Source organism: Siphateles boraxobius, unplaced genomic scaffold (assembly GCF_051911475.1).
Source record: "Siphateles boraxobius isolate OS27281-9 unplaced genomic scaffold, OSU_SipBor_1 29, whole genome shotgun sequence".
Classification (NCBI taxonomy): Eukaryota; Metazoa; Chordata; class Actinopteri; order Cypriniformes; family Leuciscidae; genus Siphateles; species Siphateles boraxobius.
The window spans coordinates 6,927,481-6,948,428 of NW_027508908.1; the positions used below are offsets into that span (position 1 = coordinate 6,927,481).

Here is a 20,948-nt window from a genome sequence, read left to right on the forward strand (position 1 = left end):
TCCTGCCCTACCTCTGACAGCTTTTGGGTGAATGTACATAATCTCTCTCTCACGCTATATGTGTGTGCATTTTCTGCAGTCTAATCATGTCTTTTTCTAAAGTTTTCAATTCTCCTTGTCCCACAATTTCAAGGAATCTCAGTTCTCGAGTCCTTCGGAACACACCATGCCCGGGTAAAGCTGCTGCTGGTTAGGCAGGGGGTCTTGGCAGGGGTTTTGAATGGGGTTTCTTTCCTCTCCATCACTGTCCGTGCTGCCTTGACTGTCCAGACGAGGTGACGAGTGATGTGGATACAGGGCGGTCACAGGCAGGTGGCTCTGAAGAAGGTCCTCGTCTGAACTGAGGTAATCGCCTTCCGCAGACGCTGGGCTTTCCAAACATAGGTCCTGATAAGCGCCACCACTGGTATTCTGGAACTTGGAGCGCTGTCCACGCAGCTGCCTGATCTAAAATGTTCAAGAGAAGGGGGTTGGCAAGTTCTATATTCCAGCAAATATTCGTACAAATGCACAGCCCTGCATAAAAAACCTGTTTTCAAGGTAGTTTATGCTGTATTGGTGCCCGTCTAGCCAGGGTTATTATAGTTAAGTAAAACGAAACCTAAAACCATATGAAAATTCAGTCATTAATTACTCACTCTCATGTTGTTCCAAACCCGTAAGATCTTTGTTTATCTTTGGAACACAAATGAAGATATTTTTGATGAAATCCGAGAGGTTTCTGAACCACCCGTGTGCAGCAACGTCATTTCAACTTTCAAGGCCAAGAAAGGTAGTAAAGAAATCGTTAAAATAGTCCATGTGACTACAGTGGTTCAAATGTGAAGTTATAAAGCGTTGAGAATACATTTTGTGCGCAAAATTTCCCCAAAAACTTTATTTAACAATCTCTTCTCTTCCACGTCATTCTCCTACGCTGTTGATGTAGTGTAAACAGTGCAGCGCTTCCGGTTTCTATGTCAGAACGATCCCTTACTATTGGCCGACGCTGGTCATGTGAGCACCATGACACATGCGTGTGATGCTGACGCAGGAGCTGGCCAATAGTGAGGCGGCGTTCTGACGTAGAACCAGGAAGTGCTGCACTGTTTACACTACATCAACAGCGTAGGAGAATAACGTGGAAGAGAACAAATTGTTGAGTAAAGTCGTTATTTTTGTTTGTTTTTTTGCGCACAAAAAAGTATTCTCGTCACTTCATGACATTAAGGTTGAACTACTGTAGTCAAATGAACTATTTTAACGATGTCTTTATAACTATAACCTTAAAAGTTGAAATGACATTGCTGCACATGGGTGGTTCAGAAACCTCTTGGATTTCATCAAAAATATCTTCACTTGTGTTCCGAAGACGAACGAAGGTCTTCCGGGTTTGGAACAACATGAGAGTAAGCAATTAATGACAGAATTTAACCCTTTTAACCACTGAAATTAAATAAAATATAAAAAAACGTACTTTATTTCACATTTCTCATTTTCATCTAGTTTAACTTGATGTGCTAAAATATCTAAAACTAAAAAAAACATTCATAAAACAATATATATATAGTATATATATATATATATATATATATATATATAGTATATATATATATATATATATATATATTTTTTTTTTTATTTATTTTTTAATTACAAAAAGTGCATAACAAAATTGCTAAACTGATGAAAATGGAAAATATAAAAGCAAAAACTAAATATTAATAAAAACTGTAATAGTATCGGAAAGAAGCAGTGCCAGCATATGGAAGGTGGTTGACCAAGGAAGTATAGCTGACTTAGCTAATTAAAAGGCCTGGTAAGCATCCAAAAAACAACATACACTATGAAAGTGATGCAATTTATTCATAACCATAAAAAAGAACAACATTAGCTAAAATAGACACTTTAAAATAAATTACTGACTCACTTTTGACCTGTTAAAAAAGGGTTAAATCTGAAAATGTTCATAACATGAGTTGTGGTTTATTTTCTGAGAATCAAACAGAAATGTCTTTATTTATCTGTAAAATAAAAACACTGACATTAAAAGGCACACAACACCACATTTACCCCATTTTTTTCCCACAGGTTGGCATGTTTCTATAGCAACGAGTAGTGGTCTTCAATGTGTGCTGATGGAGCTTCTGCTTATCAGAGAGGTGTTAGAACAAAGTATACACATGCAATGTGATTAAGATCAGTTTGTCACTATTTCTCTGTAAAGCACCCTGTGGTTTGGTTTTAATTGATGGTCACAACTTATTTGGAGATGTTGTTACTGTGTAATTACACAAACAAGTACTGATTAATATTACTCTCCTCTATATTACATGTATAATGGGGTTAAGGTTAGGGTTAGTTACTAGTAGTTATGCATACTTTACTGTTATAACTATAGCAAGTACATGTTACCTGTAACTAGCCTTAAAATAAAGTGTTAGCAAATTGATTGAGGCTTTTTACAGAAATGTTACACAATTCACAAATGATAGAATATTTTTTTTGCACAAAAAGAAGCACTACAAGATGTATGTGTTTAATATTAATTGGAATTTAGTGGTTTTATATATTTATCAACATGTTTTTTTTTTTACCTATTAGTATATCTAAATTTATTTTTTAAATCTATTTATTTATTTTAATTTGGCTCCATATATAGATCTTCAAGACTTTTTGCATGTTTGTTTTGATATGTAACTTTTGTGGTACCATTTGTATGCTTAAATCTTTGTCCCCTTGGAGAATATGCGACTATGGATGTGTGTGAATCACATAGTGAGCGGATTTTCTTGCGTGACAGAAATGGACCACAATTTTTTGCTCTCATTTCAGATCTTCCCTTCTGAGTCAGTGAGCCTAAGTGAGTGTGATTGCGTGTGTATGTGTGACAGTCCTAACATTCGTGAGAGACTTAAAACAGGTATTCTGCTAAAATCTCAGACCTGAAACGTCATGGGTTTCCCAATAAGTTCTTTAGCAATTTGTGAGTGTGGGAGTGGGAGGGGCTGTGGTTAACCAATGGAAAAGCTTCCTGAGACTATCATCTACACAAGCCCCACCTCTCACTTCCTCTGTCTGGTTGATCTCGTTTCAGCCAAAACCACAGAGCAAAAGTCAGTGCACAGCACTTCCGAATTAGGACATCACCGAGATTTTTTCAAAGTACATGATAATGAAAAGCACATTCAGTGCTGAACGGTTAAAAAAAATGATTATGTATATATATAAATAAATATATATATAAACAGCCTTGACACCAGACAAATTAATAGAAATAGATGGTTGTGAACTGCAGGCTAGTGGTTTATGTTCAATGACATGGAAATAAAAAAAATTAATTGATATTGCTACCTAAAGCCAGCTTTTGTGATGTCGATTCAATGCATTTGTCAGCCACCATAAATGAAATGAATGAATGTTTTAAAATGATTTAAATGTTCTGTCTAAATAGTGATGCGCGATTAATTGCAAATAATTTGATTAATTCTTTGGAATTTCATGTAAAATTTGAATCAGCCCTAATAAATACACAATACATAACAGAAAAGTTTTTTATGGTAAAGGATAAGTTAGCTAGCTAGTACAGATTCATTTGACAGTATCGAAACCCCAAATTATAATAGTTACCAATTTTATAATGTTAAAGTACAAAAAAAAGGTCAATCTAAAATTTGCAATCATATTGTGTTATATAAGTCTGCAGGATTTCTTCAAGTTGATTTGTTTTGATTAAAAATGATTCTAAATCTTTGGCACAACAGAACATATGGTGACCTGATTTCAAGGCAGAATATGAGCACATGTAAAACTCTGATGTAAATCCGTCCTTTGAAAGCGGCCACAATGCATCTCAACTCAGTGATTACAGTAACCATGAAACTGGAGCATAATCACTTCAAATTTGTATGTAAACACTGACACAAGCAAAGCTATCGAGCGAGAGGAAACGTGACTGGCGGTGACGAAATCAAAAACGAAAAGAGGGATGAAAACGAGAGATGAAAGACGGAGTGATACATGAACAGAGAGGTGAAAGGGAGGGAAATACATTCAAGAGAAAGAGAATGTCAACACACTCTCACACCCCCTGTCACGAAAGGTTTTTCTACAAATGAGCAAGATCATCACATGAAGTGCGTGAGACCGGGTTGTGACTGGGTGCGTGGGTAAAGCACCACAGTATCAAACCATCAAAGCCGCCTGTGTGTGTGAGGGCATATGGGGGGAATGGGGAAAAAGATTTTCGAGTGGTTTTTACTGTGGTTAGGGAGGGTCCCAAATGCCAAGAAAAGCACAACAATACCACTCTAAAATGAGGTAGAAAGGTAACCGGTCATAGAGTATACTAAGAAAAATGGTGGCAAAGTGCAGACTGTAAAACATAAAAGAGCCATACTAATAGGAATAAATCAAAATTTGAGAAACCAGGTTTGTGTAGTAGGGATCATGGTACAGTAAGTGCTTTTTAGCTACAATAATGTGGGATTTAAATGTTATGGACTTTTTTTTCTGATCACAGATTACGATGCAAGTGCAAAGACTGTTACAGATATCAGCTGAACTTGCATACTAGTGCATGTATGGGTGTGTTTGTTTGTGAAAACCTCACCTCGTTCTTGAGTTCAGCGATCTGCTGCCTCAGTTGAGTTATATACTGTTTGGAGTCTGAGTGATTCAGCTGGCCTTGGATCAGTCCTTCCTCTTTCTTTAGGCAATACATACACACACATTTACATTTGATTATACTCTGTATATACCAATATATACACAGAAAACTTAGTGATCAACTGATATTTTCCTATATCGACAGAGCTTTATCTATAGTTAAGTAATCCTGATATTTGCATTAAACAATTTAATGAGATGTAAAAAAACGATTGTTCACTTATTGCTAACATTTACTCAAGAAATTGTGCATTATACCAACTAGCATAGCTGTTTTACAGAAGAGAAATACAACTTCTGTTAAATAGTCAAGTTGACAGTAATTGCACATATGTAGGCCTGTATTTCTCACCTGTATTTCTAGGTCGGCAATCTTTTGCCGGAGTTCAGCCATAGCGGCCATGCTGTCAGCTTCTCTTAGACGCACTGCCATCACCTCTTCTTTGCTCTAAAGGTCAGACAGCTAAATTATTTCTACATTTTACACATACAATTCTACATTCTAATTAATGCATTAATCTATAAATGTAATTTTGGTTGTAGTCTAACTATGTTTATTTGCTAGGGATGCACTGATATAAAAATTCTGTCTAATACTAATAAAAGGATAATTGTTTTATGCTATGGCTGATGACGGATAAATGGCATATATATACAATTCTATACTATTGTCTAAACAAATAAATAATAAACAATAAAAACTAAGATTTATCATTGTAAATGCTACAAGTGAATATAGTCATTACAGCAAGATTAACTACAGCATGAGAAATTTTTATTTATTTTGACACCTAAGAGTGTTTTTAAAAATTTACTTTAAGTGAGGGTTAGATGATGAAGGTAATCTAAATATAAAAATATGTGACCCTGGATGACAAAACCAGTCATATGGGTCTTTTTTTTTTTAAATTGAGATGTATACATCACATGAAAGCTGAATAAATAAGCTTTCCATTGTTGTATGGTTTGTTAGGATAGGACAATATTTGGTCGAGATACAACTATTTGAAAATCTGGAATCTGAGGGTGCAAAAAAATCTAAACATTGAGAAAATCGCCTTTAAAGTTGTCCATTTATGTGATTGTTTTAGTTTAGTTCCTTTATTGTCCACAAGTGGAAATTTGTGCTACATTCACTCACAAAAATAAATGTTTTATACATTTACGGTAGGAAATATACAAAATATCTTCATGGAACATGATCTTTACTTAATATCCTAATGATTTTTGGCATAAAAGAAAAATTTATAATTTTGACCCACAATGTATTGTTGGCTATTGCCACAAATATACCCGTGCTACTAAAGACTGGTTTTGTGATCCAGGGTCACATATAGGAAATAAAAAAAATTTCTTATGCTAGGCAATAACCAATATGGCACTGATTTATTGTGCATCCCATTTACTGTTTATCTCATTGAATCTGTCCTTCCTGAATTGTATGACTGTGAATGCATTGTACCTTGCAGTCAAACTCGGCCTGCTTTCTCTTCATTTCGTTGAGCTGGCTTTGTAGTGTTTTGTTGTGAGAAAGAGCATTCTGCAGTCTTTCCTGCAGGCTGGCGCTCTCTTGCTCATGTCTGCCAACTAGTTTACAGTTGATCTGGTTCTATGGAGACCAGGAGAAAAGGCATGGTGTTGTTTCAAGAGTTTTTTTTCTATATTGGATGTTTTCATATTATACTATATATATATATATATATATATATATATATATATATATATATATATATAAAAATTATATGTATTTATAATAATAATTTAAAAAATATATATATTATATGTATTTATAATAATTAAAAAAAATATATATATATATATATACACATATATAAAAATACATTACTTTTATACTAAAATTATACTAAAATAACACTGATACGGACAGGCATTGTAGTTCTAACCTGGCTCTCCAGCTGCAGGTTTTTAAGTTTGACCTCTTTGAGTTCAGCCTGACCCTGAGCCTCTCGCAGTCTCAAACTCATCAGTTTATCCTGCAGCTCATTCAAGGCATTCTTCTTAGGAGACTCTTTCCAATGGCCTCCTCCTCCACGGGACGTATGATTCTGCCATAAAAAAAAGGTTTGCAAAGAATTAGATTTGATGACCTGTAGAAGAACCAATAAAGTGATGGAATGGGGGAGAATGGGAAATAATTCTATTAGTCCATTCTTGATGAACAGAAATTCATTCTTTTTTATGAACGTCAAAACAATCAACAAATGAAAATGACAATGCAGTGCAAAACAAAACAAAAAAATCTGAATTCTGTAGAGTAAAGCTATGTAGCGCTCAGTAGGGATGTGTAGATTCTGCACCTGCCAGCAGTGGTTGAGATCAGTAACGGCCTCTTGCATCTCTCTGAAGGAACGTAGGGTCTCCTGCTCTCTCAGTTTCACCAGCTTCAGCTCCTCCTGCAGCTGAGCTACATTGATCTCATCAGGCAGAGAGCTGTTCCTCTACAATATGCAGACAATATACCATTAAGTATTATGCATCAGCACCATTTAGTACTAAAAAGCAGTATATTTTTTCATGCAATTCAACATAATTTCACTTATCATTTGTGTGTGCACAAGCCATATCAGCCGTATCATCGCAACTGATGATCTAATCATCACCACTGGTGCAGAAGCATCTTTCCAATTCATACTTGAAAATTCTGACTAAAAAGTCAGACACACATACACACACCTTCTCCAGATCGAGCACTTTGTCCTGCATTTCTTTCAGAGCACCGAGTAGTTCTGCTTCCTGTAGACGAGACTGTTCCAACTGAGTTTGCAGCCCACTCACAAACTCCTCTGTATACTACAGACAGAAAGACAAAATGGATTGAAACACTGGTAAATGTGCAGAGAAGGTTATAATGGCTGCCATTATATCAGAGTATAACAGAACTGGATTTCGAACACAAAATTAAGCTTAACTGTACAAAAAGGGGATTTCTTTATACAGCACAACAGTAGGGTTCAGGAAGTAAAAATCCCAATCATTTTATGCACAGAAAAAAACGATAAACCTTTTAAGACTGCTCTGACATCCTAGAAAAAAAAAAGAGAACATCCTTGGGAGAGTTCCCGAAAACAGATATTCCTTGGATCCATCAATCACAAGAAAGTGTTAACAGAGAAACGAGAACCACGCAAAAAGAGCTGAGCAGTGCCCTCCTGCTCCCATGCAGCATTGCAAATGATGTAATAAAACGACTTATTTATTTGTATATATTTTAATATTTTGCAATAAAACTTTAATATAATACAGTTTATAGGGCTAGGCGATATGATGATTATATATATATATATATCGTGGCAATACCGTGTAAAGCTTTTGCTAAATCGTGCATATGTAAATATATTTGCGCAAGCCTGCTTAAATTTATAGACACATTAGAGTGACTAAGAAACGTGCATGAATAAAAAAAGCACAGGATGTGCTTGATGTTAAATGAAGCACAATAAGCCCCCAAAAATTAACTCAATGTGGTGCTCGCGTCTTAAGCGCACCCACAGAAAGCTGCTTCTCACACAGCATGTGTGTTCAGTTCTCTTTGACGATGAACGGCCAAATACACACACAATTATGTCAAAATGCCTGTCTTTTGTGTCAATACATTTGATCCGTGCATTAGGGCTTAAAGTGACAGCAGCCTATTATTACTGTGCTGCCGTCTTGTTAATTAAACCACAAAAGACAGAATATCACTTACTGTTCTTGACTGAATAACTTGTAGCTTTAATAACAATCAGTAAATATTTCCTGCAGTGAAGCCTATGTTGTGTTTTATTTCTTACTTGCATGCTACTTTTAAATAGTACAGTACTTTAAAAATGTAAAGGATTGCTTATTATATCGTGTGTCCTATTGTTTTTAATTTGTTGTGTTTGTTCGCTCCTACGTCAAAGTCAATAGCTTGCAGTCGTTTTTTGATTCTGTTACACCTTGGGACACATAGTTCATTATCTCATATACAGTAAGACAGTGGGCCCTATCTTGCACCCGGCGCAAATGACTTTGTACACTGACGCATGTACCATTCCTAATTTGCACCCGCGCAAAGCGGACTTTTCCCTCCACAGACACACGTCGGTTAACTAAGAAATACACTTGCGCTCCCCGGGGCGGTTCAGCGCAAAGAGGAGGTGTGTTCCGGCGCAAACTTTCCCTCATGCTATTTTGCTGTTCTATAAAACAATTGCGCCACTGACCAGAAAAAAACTAGTCTAAAGTCAATGGCGCGTTGCGCGTACATTCAGATGCTATTTTAAGCGCGCATGCTTGGCCATAATACAGAGTGTTAACAACGCGCATACACTGTAGATGATTCTCTCATCTACACAGATGCATTTAACTTTTTGCAAATGATACATTATTATAAGGAAAAATATTAAAACACGAGGGAAATCATTGTTGTGTCCATGACGATGTGGAAAATAGGCATAAAGCTTACACATTTACCCAAATTATTATATGCATGTTTAACCGAAGCTAATTTGGCTGGGTTTGTCCCATCCCCAATGTCACTTCTCTTTCTTTTACTTCTGAAGCGAGCCTGGTAAATGCGCCTTTATAATAGTATTGCGCCATGGAACAAGCGCACCTCGTTCATCATGCTCTTAAAGGGAATGTGATATAAAGCTCTTATTGGTTTGTTTCCAGTTACGGCCAAACCACACCTATGAATAATGAAGGTACTTCAGACCAACCCCTTTCAGATTTGCGCCAGGCGCAAGAGGCATTTATCCCGCCGGGAAAATAGCAACAGCGCCGGGATCCGCCCACAAAGTTACTTGCGCTTTGACACTTGCGTTTCAGATCGTTAAAATAGGGCCTACTAAGTATAAAGTCTTGTAATCTTTCTGTAATGTTCACAGGTTTCAGTGCACAGATGTGTGATTTATGGACCAACTTTTTATTGAAGAAAGTTTTTTAAATTCCTATGGAGAAAAATTCTTTGGAATCCAAGGATACTGAAAAAGGGAACTGTATACTCGGTGGAAGAAATTATATTCTAATTGTTACAATAAAAAAAGTATATTTTATTAAATTATATTTGACGAATGTCACTGTTGTTACCATTCTATTAAAGTGATAAGACAATCGAAGTGTTAGTGCCTACATTTACTGTAACACATGGCCTCTAGACCAATATGTCACAAAATAACAATTTCAGCCTCTTTTGCATTTCCAAAGAAATTTAAGGTTATGTATGAAAAACAAACAGTCATTCTGTAAATGTCTACTCAGAACAACAGATATGCTTCTGGAAATTTTAGATAATTTGTAGCATTATCGATCACTGTAACGGCAGTGTTGATGTGAGTGTGCTTCTGCCTTGTCCTGTGTGCATATACTGTGGCCTACCAGAGGGGGCTGTGGCCTGCCCTGGAGACTTGTGTGAACACTAGTTCCCACGGACTTTTACTTCTGTTTTTCTTACCTCCCTCCAGGCTTCCAGTCACTTCATCATACCCGTATTACTCAGATGTGTCAATCACATAAACTCTCGCTCATTCTACCTCGGTTTACTTGTAAAGCACTACTAGAAGGACTGGACTTTTAGCTAAAAACCAAATGCTTTACTTTCCAGACAGCAAAGCGCAGCAGAAATTAACCTTTCACAAGAGAATACTAGAGCTGCCAGAGATCCAGACTTCACTAACAACATTTCACTGAACGCTAATACTTGGAATTTAAAATGAAATGATATAGGTGAATATGTATATATGTGTGTGTGTTAAAAGAGGATGAGAAACATAGACCACAAATAACATTTCATGTCAACCACAGCGAGCTCCAGGTAATGAAACCAGATTCATCAGATTTGGGTCGAATAAGCAACATAAAAACTCACCCTTAAAGGGATAGTTCACCCAAAAATGAACATTCTTTCAGTAATTACTCTCCCTCATGTTGTTCAACCCCGTACGACCTTCGTTCATCTTCGGAACACGAATTAAGATATTTTTGATTAAATCTGAGAGCTGGATCACTCCTCCATAGGCTTTTAAGGGATTGAAACTTGCCGGTCCCGAAAAGTTATTAAAGACATCGTTAAAATAGTCCAAGTGACTACAGTGGCTCAACCTTAAGTTTATCAAGCGACGAGAATACTTTTTGTGCGCAAAAAAATCTAAAATAACGACTTTATTTCAACTATTCATTTCCTTCTCTGTGGGCCTCGAGTGAGTTCACGTAGTGTAACAGCGCAGCGCTTCTGTGTTGTACGTCACACGTAGGCTCACTATTGGCCATCGCTGGTCATGTGTGTGATGCGTGTGACATACAACACAGAAGCACTACGCTTCTTTGTTCAAAAATGTCTTTGTTAAGGAAATAAAACGACTGGGCGCCAACTTTTATCAACTGAAACATTACATGGTTTACACTGAAATGTAAGAATTTTTAGAAGAAGATTTAAGAGACCATCAGAAGGTAATCCAAGATGTCTTTAAAGTTTTTTCCCCCTTCCAGAACTCTTTGGTGGTGATAAATATGAATATTCATTGTTTTTATGAGTTCTAGAGAGCCAGAGACTGCCTAATTTCATAAATGATGCTTCAAGAAACACTATTGTCACAAAAAAAAAAAAGTTAACAACAAGATTAGCTGTTTGGTGCACATGGTACACTAGTTCTGTTGAGATCAGCACCGCTTTTGGATGATGGTCAATTCTGAGTGTAACACAGGAAAATACATATGATCAGAGAGTGTTGCTTTTGAGTGTGAAATATGTCAGGCTCACACTCAACATGACAAACACCACACCCCTACATCTTCTCACACATGCCTTTCAATCACACCTAGATGAAAAAAACAAAAATTCTGAAATACCCCGTTAGATAGCGATGCATTAGCATCCATTCTTCTAATTTGTGAGGATGACGACAGTTTTTAAAATGTAATGATGGGTTCAAACAGTCAACTTAGTAATACTAAGTAATTATCATAAATCTTACCAGGATATAATCTCTGAACTCTCAGTGACCCAGTTCAGGGTAATTCTGCTCTTTTGACTAAGAATAGCCTGCAGCCATGTGTACAGCGAACATGATGATGGTTTTAAAATATTCAAAGCCTGTTCATATGGCATGTGACTTTGTTCAGTTTTCCGGTAAACAGCATGATCTTACTCTGCCACTGTATAAAAAAGAGAATCTTTCTAATTCAGTAGTAGGTACCTTCAAAAGGCTGAAGCTAAACTTAGTAATAAACCTTTTTGTTGTTTTCGGGCAATGGATGTGATTGTTAAGTTTGTTTCACACTGCATGTGTAAGCAGTGAGAAAGAATAACTGGATTGACAAGCCTGCGTTGCAGCGCTTTCACACAGACAGCATTTCAGAGCTGTGTTGCTATACATTGGGTAACTCAATTGATTTTTTGTCCCTAATAAATTCTAAAATGGTTATTGAAAACTTATGTAAACTGCCTAAATCATCTATATTAAATTAGAATTGCTGAATAGAAAGTGCTCTTGGTGTGTCTGTCATGTTTTGGGCAAGTTCCACAAGCAGTGGCAGACATCTTTTTTTTTTTTTAAATGATGGGTGAGCAGTTCACTCCAGTAATTTTATGAAGCTTCATAAAAGCCTATTTTTTAAAAGACTATCAATAAAAAGTTTTTGTAGCATTTTATCAATATTTCTTTCTAAGGTCAGCTGAGTGCAGCAAAAATAGGCTCAGAAACGTAACTGAACTTGTAGCTAGGCATCTGCTGTTACCTTGTGTTCCTGAAGTTCGCGTATGGTGTCCTGAGCTTTTTCCAGACTCTCACTGGCTGTATAACACTGCTGCCGAACCACAGCCAGTTCACGCTTAATAACGTAGTTCTCCTCTGCCTCCTGGGCTCGCGTCACCTGACCCTGAGAGAAGAGAAATGGAGTAAGTCTCTTCTTGGGAGATGTGTCTCTTTACTTAAGGGTTAAGGGGAGATAAGTATGGCATTCCAGTCAAGGTAATGAACGGGGCTACATGCAATGATACCTCTGTGTCATAAAACCAAAGAAGAAATCGGATCAATTCAACAATCAAAAGAATCCCACTGAATTTTGAAATGTAATGAATTACATAATAAGATATGAAAAATGCCACCAGACCTAATACGGAGCCCTGATGCACACCTATGCTTCCACATCCCACATGCAAGGCTACACTGCCGATATAGAGTGTCAGGGTTAACCTTCACTTGGAGCACCTCTGGGACATTATTCCAGTCATACAGACAAATGTGCTGTCAAGGCAGTGATGGGAAACACAGAAAAACAAATAACCATTTTTCATGCAACAGGCCCATTCTCAGAATAGTGTGGATGTGACAGTGCAGAGGCAGGAAAAAGAGTGCATTATAGTATGAACCGTGGAAGGTTGAAGAGAAGAAACATGTGATTGAGCAATGAGAGGAGGAAAGGAAGGAGAGATTAGTGTGCAGCTGGCTTGACAGTACTGTACCTGAATCAACCTGTCTGCTAATGCAGCACTCTCCTACAACACCACAAGAGATGAGGAAGAAAAAAGGAAAGAAACAGAGGATAAGAAAAAAGACGTTAGACATAGACAGACACACATGAAGAGAAGAAAAGGGAACATTTAAAAAAGTTACGTAGGAAAAAACAAGTAGAGAAAGTTTGTAAAAGTATACAAGTGAGTACAACGAAATGAGTTTGTTTGTGGTGAAAATTGTGGGGAAGAAATTTCAATAGAGAAAAGCAGAGAAAAATAAGAGATAAGACTTTAAAAATGTACCATCAAAAAGGAGACAGCTGAGCCTCTGTAAAGACATGCTCTAAAAGTTTACATGATTCACATAATAATTATATTTACACTGTTTACTCAAACACAAACTAATCAGGGCTATTTCAGGTTCATGCATATCAGTTAGAAGAAAGAAACCATCTCACTTTCTCGAGTGTCTCTATTCTCTGCTTCAGAAGTCTATTTTCTGTACGTAGTCTCTGTTAAAATGAAAGGGATTTTTTTAAAATGTATTTTATTCAAAAAGAAAATGATTAAACATAAAATAAAATTATATAAAAATTGTTAACATTTTTATCTGATATTTTATTTTACCAAACATATGTTGAATAGTTTTCTTTAACAATAACAACACTGTAGTTCACACATTTATTAATTATATGTGTAACAGCATCATCGCATTTATCCAGTTTGACGTTATAATTGTTTCATCATGTTCACTAGGAGCAATCATTCATGTTCACATTCAAAGCTCCAAGTGGAGCACTTATTTATGAGTAAATGATGGAGAACTCTTTATGGATATTTTATTTATAATTCAAACCCAGATGGGGAATTAAACAAAAGTAAAGTCATACATTCATTGTATAATAAAATTTAATTCTTAATTAAGTTAGTAAAATATCATTGGGTACAACATGCACATACAAATGCAATCTACACGTTATTCAAAAAGTTGCACCAAATTCAGGTTTACAAACCTTAATTTCAATCTGTTCCTCCATCTCTTTGTTCTTAATGGTGGTGTATTCTTTTTCTAATCTGTGAATGAAAATCAACAATCGAATCTAGAGAAGAACCAAATCTTTGTTTGTATCATCATAATAATAATAATAATAATATGTACTATATAATAATCATATTTTTCACTAAAATTCTAAAATTTCACTAAAAATTTATATTTTTACTCTCAAATCACTCACTTTTTCATTCTTTTGGGATTATATTTGACCTGATAGGCCCGTAGTACAAGTTTATCCGGGCAGCTATCAAACTGATGTGGAATCACCTTCTGAAAGTGCTGTGGTGAGAATATTAAACGAACATCAGTCAAAGTATTGTCCATGTATAACATATTGATGTACATATTGATGTACATAACAGAGATGATATTCTTCTAACCTGTGACATTCCTTCCATGTCTAGCTGTATGAGGTCTGTCTGGTTGTACTGCAATATCGCTATTCCAACTCGGAATATGATCTCCAAACCCTGAAAAAAACACCACACAGTATTCATACAATCACAGACTAACAACTATAACAAATATCCACATTCTGATATTTTCATGTCTGTAATAGGTTTTTACAACCCCCTAGATACATTCACTTCTTTAAAAGACTTAAAAATCATGCACATGATATTGCTGGTCTATCATTGACTTTACTCTTGCCATATTATTGACTTTGCATTTAAGATAGTATACTAAAGCATTTTCTTTGCACGTTTAGTCTGATTGCAATCCTAAAACAACCGTTTTTCCTTTTGAGAAGGTCCCTAGAAGTAAGTTTTTCAGATTTGGCTTCCAGGAACATTGTGTCCATCAAACACACAGCCAAGTCAGTAACATGCATGGACACACACAAAGTGTCTTGTGTCCATACCTCATACATAAAGATGTCAAAGATACGTGTAGCTATTGGCAGGGGCAGGAAGGTGAGGAAGAGAGTGAGGAACCAGGACGAGGCGTACATAGATGTATGGAAACTCTGAGAACGGAAATGAACGTTCAGCTCTGGCAACTGCTCCTGATCACAGAGATGAAAACATGGAAGAGATACAAGAAAAACGTCTGGTGAATGATATTAGATAAACGTACTTCTGAGAAGAAATTGAATTGATTCTTAGTCTAGACTCTGTTTATGTACTATAAATCTGTTGCCTCCTTGTGGACAAACATGGCCTTACTCCAGACATCTTGGCATGCAGTATACTATATAATAAGAGAGATTTGACAATCAAGACATTTAGAATCTTACAAGAGTTACCAAGTAAAGCTGAAAACATGCATCACGGTTTCCACAAAAACATTAATGCACTTTTTTGAACATTGAAGGGTCGCATCAGCATATTAGAATACATCATATCGTATCATACTGAAGACTGGAGCAACTGAAAATTCTGATTTCCCATCACATGAATAAATTACATTTTAAAATATATACAAATATAAAACACTTATTTCAAATTCCAATAATATTTCACAATATTACTGTTTTTTTTGTATTTTTAATCAAATAAATGCAGCTCAGGTGAGCATACGTGACTTCTTTGAAAAACATTTTTGACCCCAAACTTTTGAACTGTAGTGTGCCTGTTGTAGAAGTCCCGTGACCCCAGTGAACCCGCGAACAGTTTTTGTCTTGTCTTAAACATTTTTGTCTTATACTTCTTTTTCCTATAATGCTCCCACAATATTATATGTATATATTAGCATGAAATCTGTAAAGTATTCTTCCTTACTTGTAGCAAGTGTTCAAACTGGTAGATGCACAGACCCAGCTCAGCCATGCTGGGTTTAAACAACTCTCTAAGCCTGTACTCCTGCATTAGTCTGACAAACACACAGAAAGCCTCCTCCTCCGGCATCTACAAACACACAATGAATTTGATTTATGCAAAGTTTGGCTCACAGACATTTCTTTACATTATTTTACTTCATTATGATAAGCAAAACACAGAAGCAAACCTGCATAAGAAGCAATCCTACAATGAAGGCACTGCCCTGACAATAACCAACCTCACGATCCACCAGAGAATATGCCTGTGAGAAAGAAACACACCAAAGGTAAAGTGATAGTATAAAAAAGAAAAAGAAAAAAACTATGAAAAACCCTTATAGTTTTCTTTATTCCATATATCTCAAAATCTTCATGAAAATCTTATCTTAACAAAAGTGAATGTGAAGCCATACAAAATCTGTGGCGCTCTGTCATTTTTGAAGCTTAACATTCACTGGTCACCACGGATTTTTACTGTATTGAAAAGAACAGCGTCAACATTCTGCTAAATTTCTTATTTTTTTATCTACAGAAGAAAGAAAGTTGTGCAGGTTTGGAATGACAGTAAATTATAACACTTTCAATTTTTCGGTGAACTACCCCTTTCATTTTCTTTTTTGTTGTTGTTGTAATCAGTGTGAAAATTACTTTTTTTTATTTTTTTTATTTGTTTAATAAACCAACTCTTGCTCTTTTTCATTGCTCTACAACGTCTCCACTTCCATCTGATCTGCTCTCTCCTTCTTTCATCACCCTTTCTGTCTTTCTCACCTTCATAACATTAAATAGAACTTCCTGTCCCAAGCTGTCCTGGCCTTTGAAGAAGTCGTGTTCGGGATATGTGCGGGCAATATCTCTGCGTATGAGTTTTTCACAGGGCGAGGACATCTTCAGGAGTTCAGAGTACTGATTCTTCACTGGCATGTCAGTGGCATTACATAACAACTGCCAAACGATTGCTCGGAAATGATGAGGAATGCCTTTCCTTATAAGCTCCTGTAGAGAGGGAGGTTGAGGCAGAAAAAGAGATCAATGTACCAAGTTTCAGATTCTTTAGTCTTTGAAACTAGCGTCTATGAAATGGGTCATTCACATTCTTAATGAAAGAAGGACCAATCAATCACCTTCAGAAGTTTGTCCTTCTTTCGTCTCCACTCATCCCACTCGTTGACGATCCGTCCCCATAGGATCCAAGTGTCTTCTTCCAGATGGGACAGGTTAGAGGACGCAGATGAGCTTGACACAAGAGAGGAGCCACTATTCCTCCGAGATCCACTCATTGAGCGCATGGATTTGGAATCTGCTTCTAGCAACCTGAATTCAGTACAATACACTGATTAAGGTAAACAAATGGTAGTGCAGCCAAGGGGTTAAAGATCTGGGATGCTACTAATGTGCTAGTCCACATTTTCTGAAGAGACTCAATTGCTTTATATGACGAACAGATTGAATTTAGCCTTTTATTCACATATAAACATTGATTAGAAAACATAAACAGAAGCTCAATCAAACCTCCTTGACGTGCAAGAACGAACCTCATTGGTTCTTAAGGAAGCTCAAGAGTGCTGCGTAACACACGAGAATGAACCTCATTGGTTCTTGCAGAAGCTCAAACATGCTGTGTAACACGAGAATGAACCTCATTGGTTCTCGCACGTCAAACGAACATGCTTGCGCTTCCATTTACTTTATGCTTCCGTGTGCCTTAATGAATGTTTATATGTGAATAAGAGCCTAAATTCAATCTGTTCATCATAAAGAGATCGAGTCTCTTTAGAAAATTTTGGACTAAACCGATGATTCATATGGATTCGTTTTATGATAGCTTTATTAACTTTTTGAAGCGTCAAAGTGGTAGTTGCGTATCTGTCTACGGAGGGACAGAAAGCTCTCAGATTTAATCAAAAAGACAATTATTAATGACAGAATTTTTGGGTGAACAAACTCTTTAAAGTCCCTACTAATTTCTACAATGGTTGCTGCCTTCTAAAAAGTTCATTAAAGATCATTATAGTTCCACATTCAGCAAGGTAACTGTTGCTATTGTCATTGCCAGGCAACCACCAGACCTGATTAATAGCGAAAGGTTGTTACATATCAGCTGTTACAGGAAGAGAAGAGTTTCACACTATGCGACTCGCAGGTCAAATGATAAACCACACACATAGCTTTCTGTCTCAAGCACGCACAACATTCCCTTTGTAGAGGCTCTGGTACCTTCAGAGTGATGTCTTTCAAGTATGTGCAAGCGCACACACATAGTGTGTTGCTGTTTGACTCACTTGACATTGCAGACACTTGCTTTGTGCAATTAACTCTGTGACTCATGTCGTTTCTATACAGGTTTGGAACAAAACTTACTTTCTTCCATTAAACTCAAAATCTGATTTTTTTTAAAGAAAATCCTGGGCACTCCTTTCAAAATATTCAGTGAATGAGAAATTACAGTAAAGTACCATAGATTCATCACAAAAGTCAATAAGACTTTTACTCAAAGCTATCACATGGTTTCCGGAGACTAATTTAACATGTTGAATGGACTATTTTTAAGGTGCATTTTTTTCATTTTGGCACATAGCCTGGTTCTCATTCAAAGCGCAGCCAAGGTATTGACCTAAAAATTCAGCTTTTGAATTCCAAAGAAGATAGAAAATCATGTAAGTTTTTAGGGTGAGTAAATAATGATATGTCACTTTAAAAACTGTTTGCATGTATGGTGCTCTTGTTCTACCTGTTCTGTTCCTCCAGTTTAGCCAGAAGCTCGAGCTCATCTGGACTGAGGTTCTCTGAGTCAGCAGGGGAGGCTGCCGGGGCGGAGTGCGCAGCATCATGGGAACTGGAGTCTGGACTGAGAACTGGGCTGCCAACAAAACGAGGGTCAGTTTCCAGTCCGGGAGGCGTGTTAAGGTCTTCCGGTTGAACAGAACTTGCCATCCCTCCCTCTCTCTCTGGGCTGCTGCTAGGGCTTGACATGACGGAGGAGTCCACGACAAGAAACGTTAAGCAGTGATGTGGGGACGTGGAAGGAAGCTGCAGGGGTCTTACAGGATTGGCACTGTGGATGTAGACAGGCCTCCTTAAAGACGTGTATATCAGGCCTGGGATAATCTGTGAAAATAAGATTATATATTGTAATGCTGTGTAATTAATAGAAAACATTATTGAGATTTTGATTATGGCTGCCGTGATTAACCAATTAATCACTCAGTGATTATGATGAGAGGTTCTCTAGAATTGTCTACAGGGCTTCAGACTGCGACTATATGTTCGCATTTGTGAATTTTTTTCCTGCTGGTGGGACTATATTTTGTTAGAGGTCGCACTGGTTCCACAACCAATAAGCACCACCAATTCTGTTGCATATGAGCATCAAGCATTAAAGGACAAAAGTGCCAAAAGTAGAATGAAACAGTGCAACTTGTGTGAACCGCTCGGCCCAAAAGACATCGCAGTGCTCACGGACCAATCTCGTTCATGCGACCATCCACTGATAAGTGTTAGAAATACAAACTAGTACAAAATTGATACAAACTAGGGATGTACTCAGGGACTCTGATTTGACAGCAATGATCGATCATGACAATGATTATCCCCGTGAGTTTCAAAAATATATTTCTTTTTCTTTCTGCTTGGTTTTTGCGGCCTTTTGGTCTGATTGGTTACCGTTAGGACAGCATGCCTTCCAGATTGGCAAAATAAAGAGAAACTATTGATTTGAAAGTGTGCAGTAATGACTGGAATCACTTTGATTATGAAAATACAGTTAAGTGCAAGATGTGCAGCACCAATCTGCCCTATACATAACATTATATTGAGAGCACTATTAAAGAAGAGCGAGAAGAGCGCATCAACAATGGGAGAAACACTTTCTGGCTATCACTATGGATGCACCGATATGAAAATTTTGCCCGTTACCGATAAACAATAATTCTTTGGGCCCTATTTTAATGATTTAAGCGCATTGACTAAAGCGCATGGCACAAGTGCACTTAGGGCATGTCCGAATCCACTTTTGCTAGTTTAACGACGAGTATGGTCGGCGCATGGTCTAAAAAGGTTCCCCTATTCTCTTAATGAGTAATGGGTGTGTTTTGGGAGTAACGTGCAATAAATCAATCAGAGTCTCATCTCCCATTCCCTTTAAAAGCCAGTTGTGCTCGCCACCATATCGGTATCGGCCGATATATGATAATTTTTAATGTTATCGTAATCGGCCTGATTAGAACATTTGGCCTATATATCACAGTCAATAAATAATGTATTCCTTCAGCTGAGACACTTCAGATGTGCACTGTTCTCCATGTTTTTGAATTGCTTGAAATATGGTTGGATACAGTTAAGTGCAACAAGTACAGCACAAGTCTGTCATATAGACTACATAAAATTATAATGAGAACATCATTATAATTGTGTGATTTAGACATGGCTTTAATGGTGAGACTTTTGTTTTTGTAATCAGGTTTTTAAAAATTATATAAAAATTTGGATATAAATTTATCGGCCAATATATCAGTTATCGGCTTTCAAATATAAAGAATTATCGGTTATCGGTATCGGCCAAAATGTTCTTATCGGTGAATCCCTACAGAATATACTGATATGGAAAAAAATTAAATGCTGTGAAAGTCTCCAGGTATGGCTTTACAGAAACCACTGGGAAAAAAGCAGAAATGTGTATAGGCTACTTTATAAATACTGATTATTTCATAGACATGGACATTATCGTGGATTATCTAATTAACCTACTACTTCGAGCCTTACGCCGGTTTCACACTGCACGCGTTAGCAGAGCGTAAGCAGTGCATATTTTTTTTCGGCGCCCATGTTAACAGATTAGAGCATTCACACCGCATGCAGAGGCGGCGCAGCAGGAGCAGAGCCGAAGCAGCAGTGCCAAGATCGTTTCAGCGTGAGCGGCGCAGCAAAAATAGACTCTGCGCTGCTCATGGTGAATTAAAGTGACAATGCATTGATCATGGCCAAAACACACAGCAGTTTTACCTAAAAAACGCATTGATGATTTCTATTGTGTTTTAAGCAGTCAATCA

General features: G+C 36.9%; 1 protein-coding gene across 2 annotated transcripts in view; it reads right to left on the reverse strand.

Moving 5' to 3' along the window:
- evi5l (ecotropic viral integration site 5 like) overlaps positions 1 to 20,948 on the reverse strand; it is a 51,440-nt gene that overhangs the window by 15,019 nt on the left and 15,473 nt on the right. The window contains exons 2-20 of one of the 2 annotated variants that reach the window (XM_077246384.1): positions 18,632 to 19,008; positions 17,025 to 17,214; positions 16,672 to 16,896; positions 16,089 to 16,163; positions 15,863 to 15,988; positions 15,004 to 15,147; positions 14,522 to 14,611; positions 14,323 to 14,420; positions 14,101 to 14,161; positions 13,546 to 13,599; positions 13,097 to 13,129; positions 12,370 to 12,510; positions 7,342 to 7,458; positions 6,966 to 7,106; positions 6,552 to 6,713; positions 6,110 to 6,256; positions 5,000 to 5,095; positions 4,592 to 4,687; positions 241 to 447 (exon numbers count right to left, since the gene is read on the reverse strand). In XM_077246384.1, the coding sequence (XP_077102499.1) occupies positions 241 to 447; positions 4,592 to 4,687; positions 5,000 to 5,095; positions 6,110 to 6,256; positions 6,552 to 6,713; positions 6,966 to 7,106; positions 7,342 to 7,458; positions 12,370 to 12,510; positions 13,097 to 13,129; positions 13,546 to 13,599; positions 14,101 to 14,161; positions 14,323 to 14,420; positions 14,522 to 14,611; positions 15,004 to 15,147; positions 15,863 to 15,988; positions 16,089 to 16,163; positions 16,672 to 16,896; positions 17,025 to 17,214; positions 18,632 to 18,873 (2,445 nt within the window). In that variant the 5' untranslated portion in view covers positions 18,874 to 19,008. Of the gene's footprint in view, positions 1 to 240; positions 448 to 1,463; positions 1,509 to 4,591; positions 4,688 to 4,999; positions 5,096 to 6,109; positions 6,257 to 6,551; positions 6,714 to 6,965; positions 7,107 to 7,341; positions 7,459 to 12,369; positions 12,511 to 13,096; positions 13,130 to 13,545; positions 13,600 to 14,100; positions 14,162 to 14,322; positions 14,421 to 14,521; positions 14,612 to 15,003; positions 15,148 to 15,862; positions 15,989 to 16,088; positions 16,164 to 16,671; positions 16,897 to 17,024; positions 17,215 to 18,631; positions 19,009 to 20,948 lie in introns of those variants that run through there. The other variant, XM_077246383.1, reaches the window with a different exon arrangement.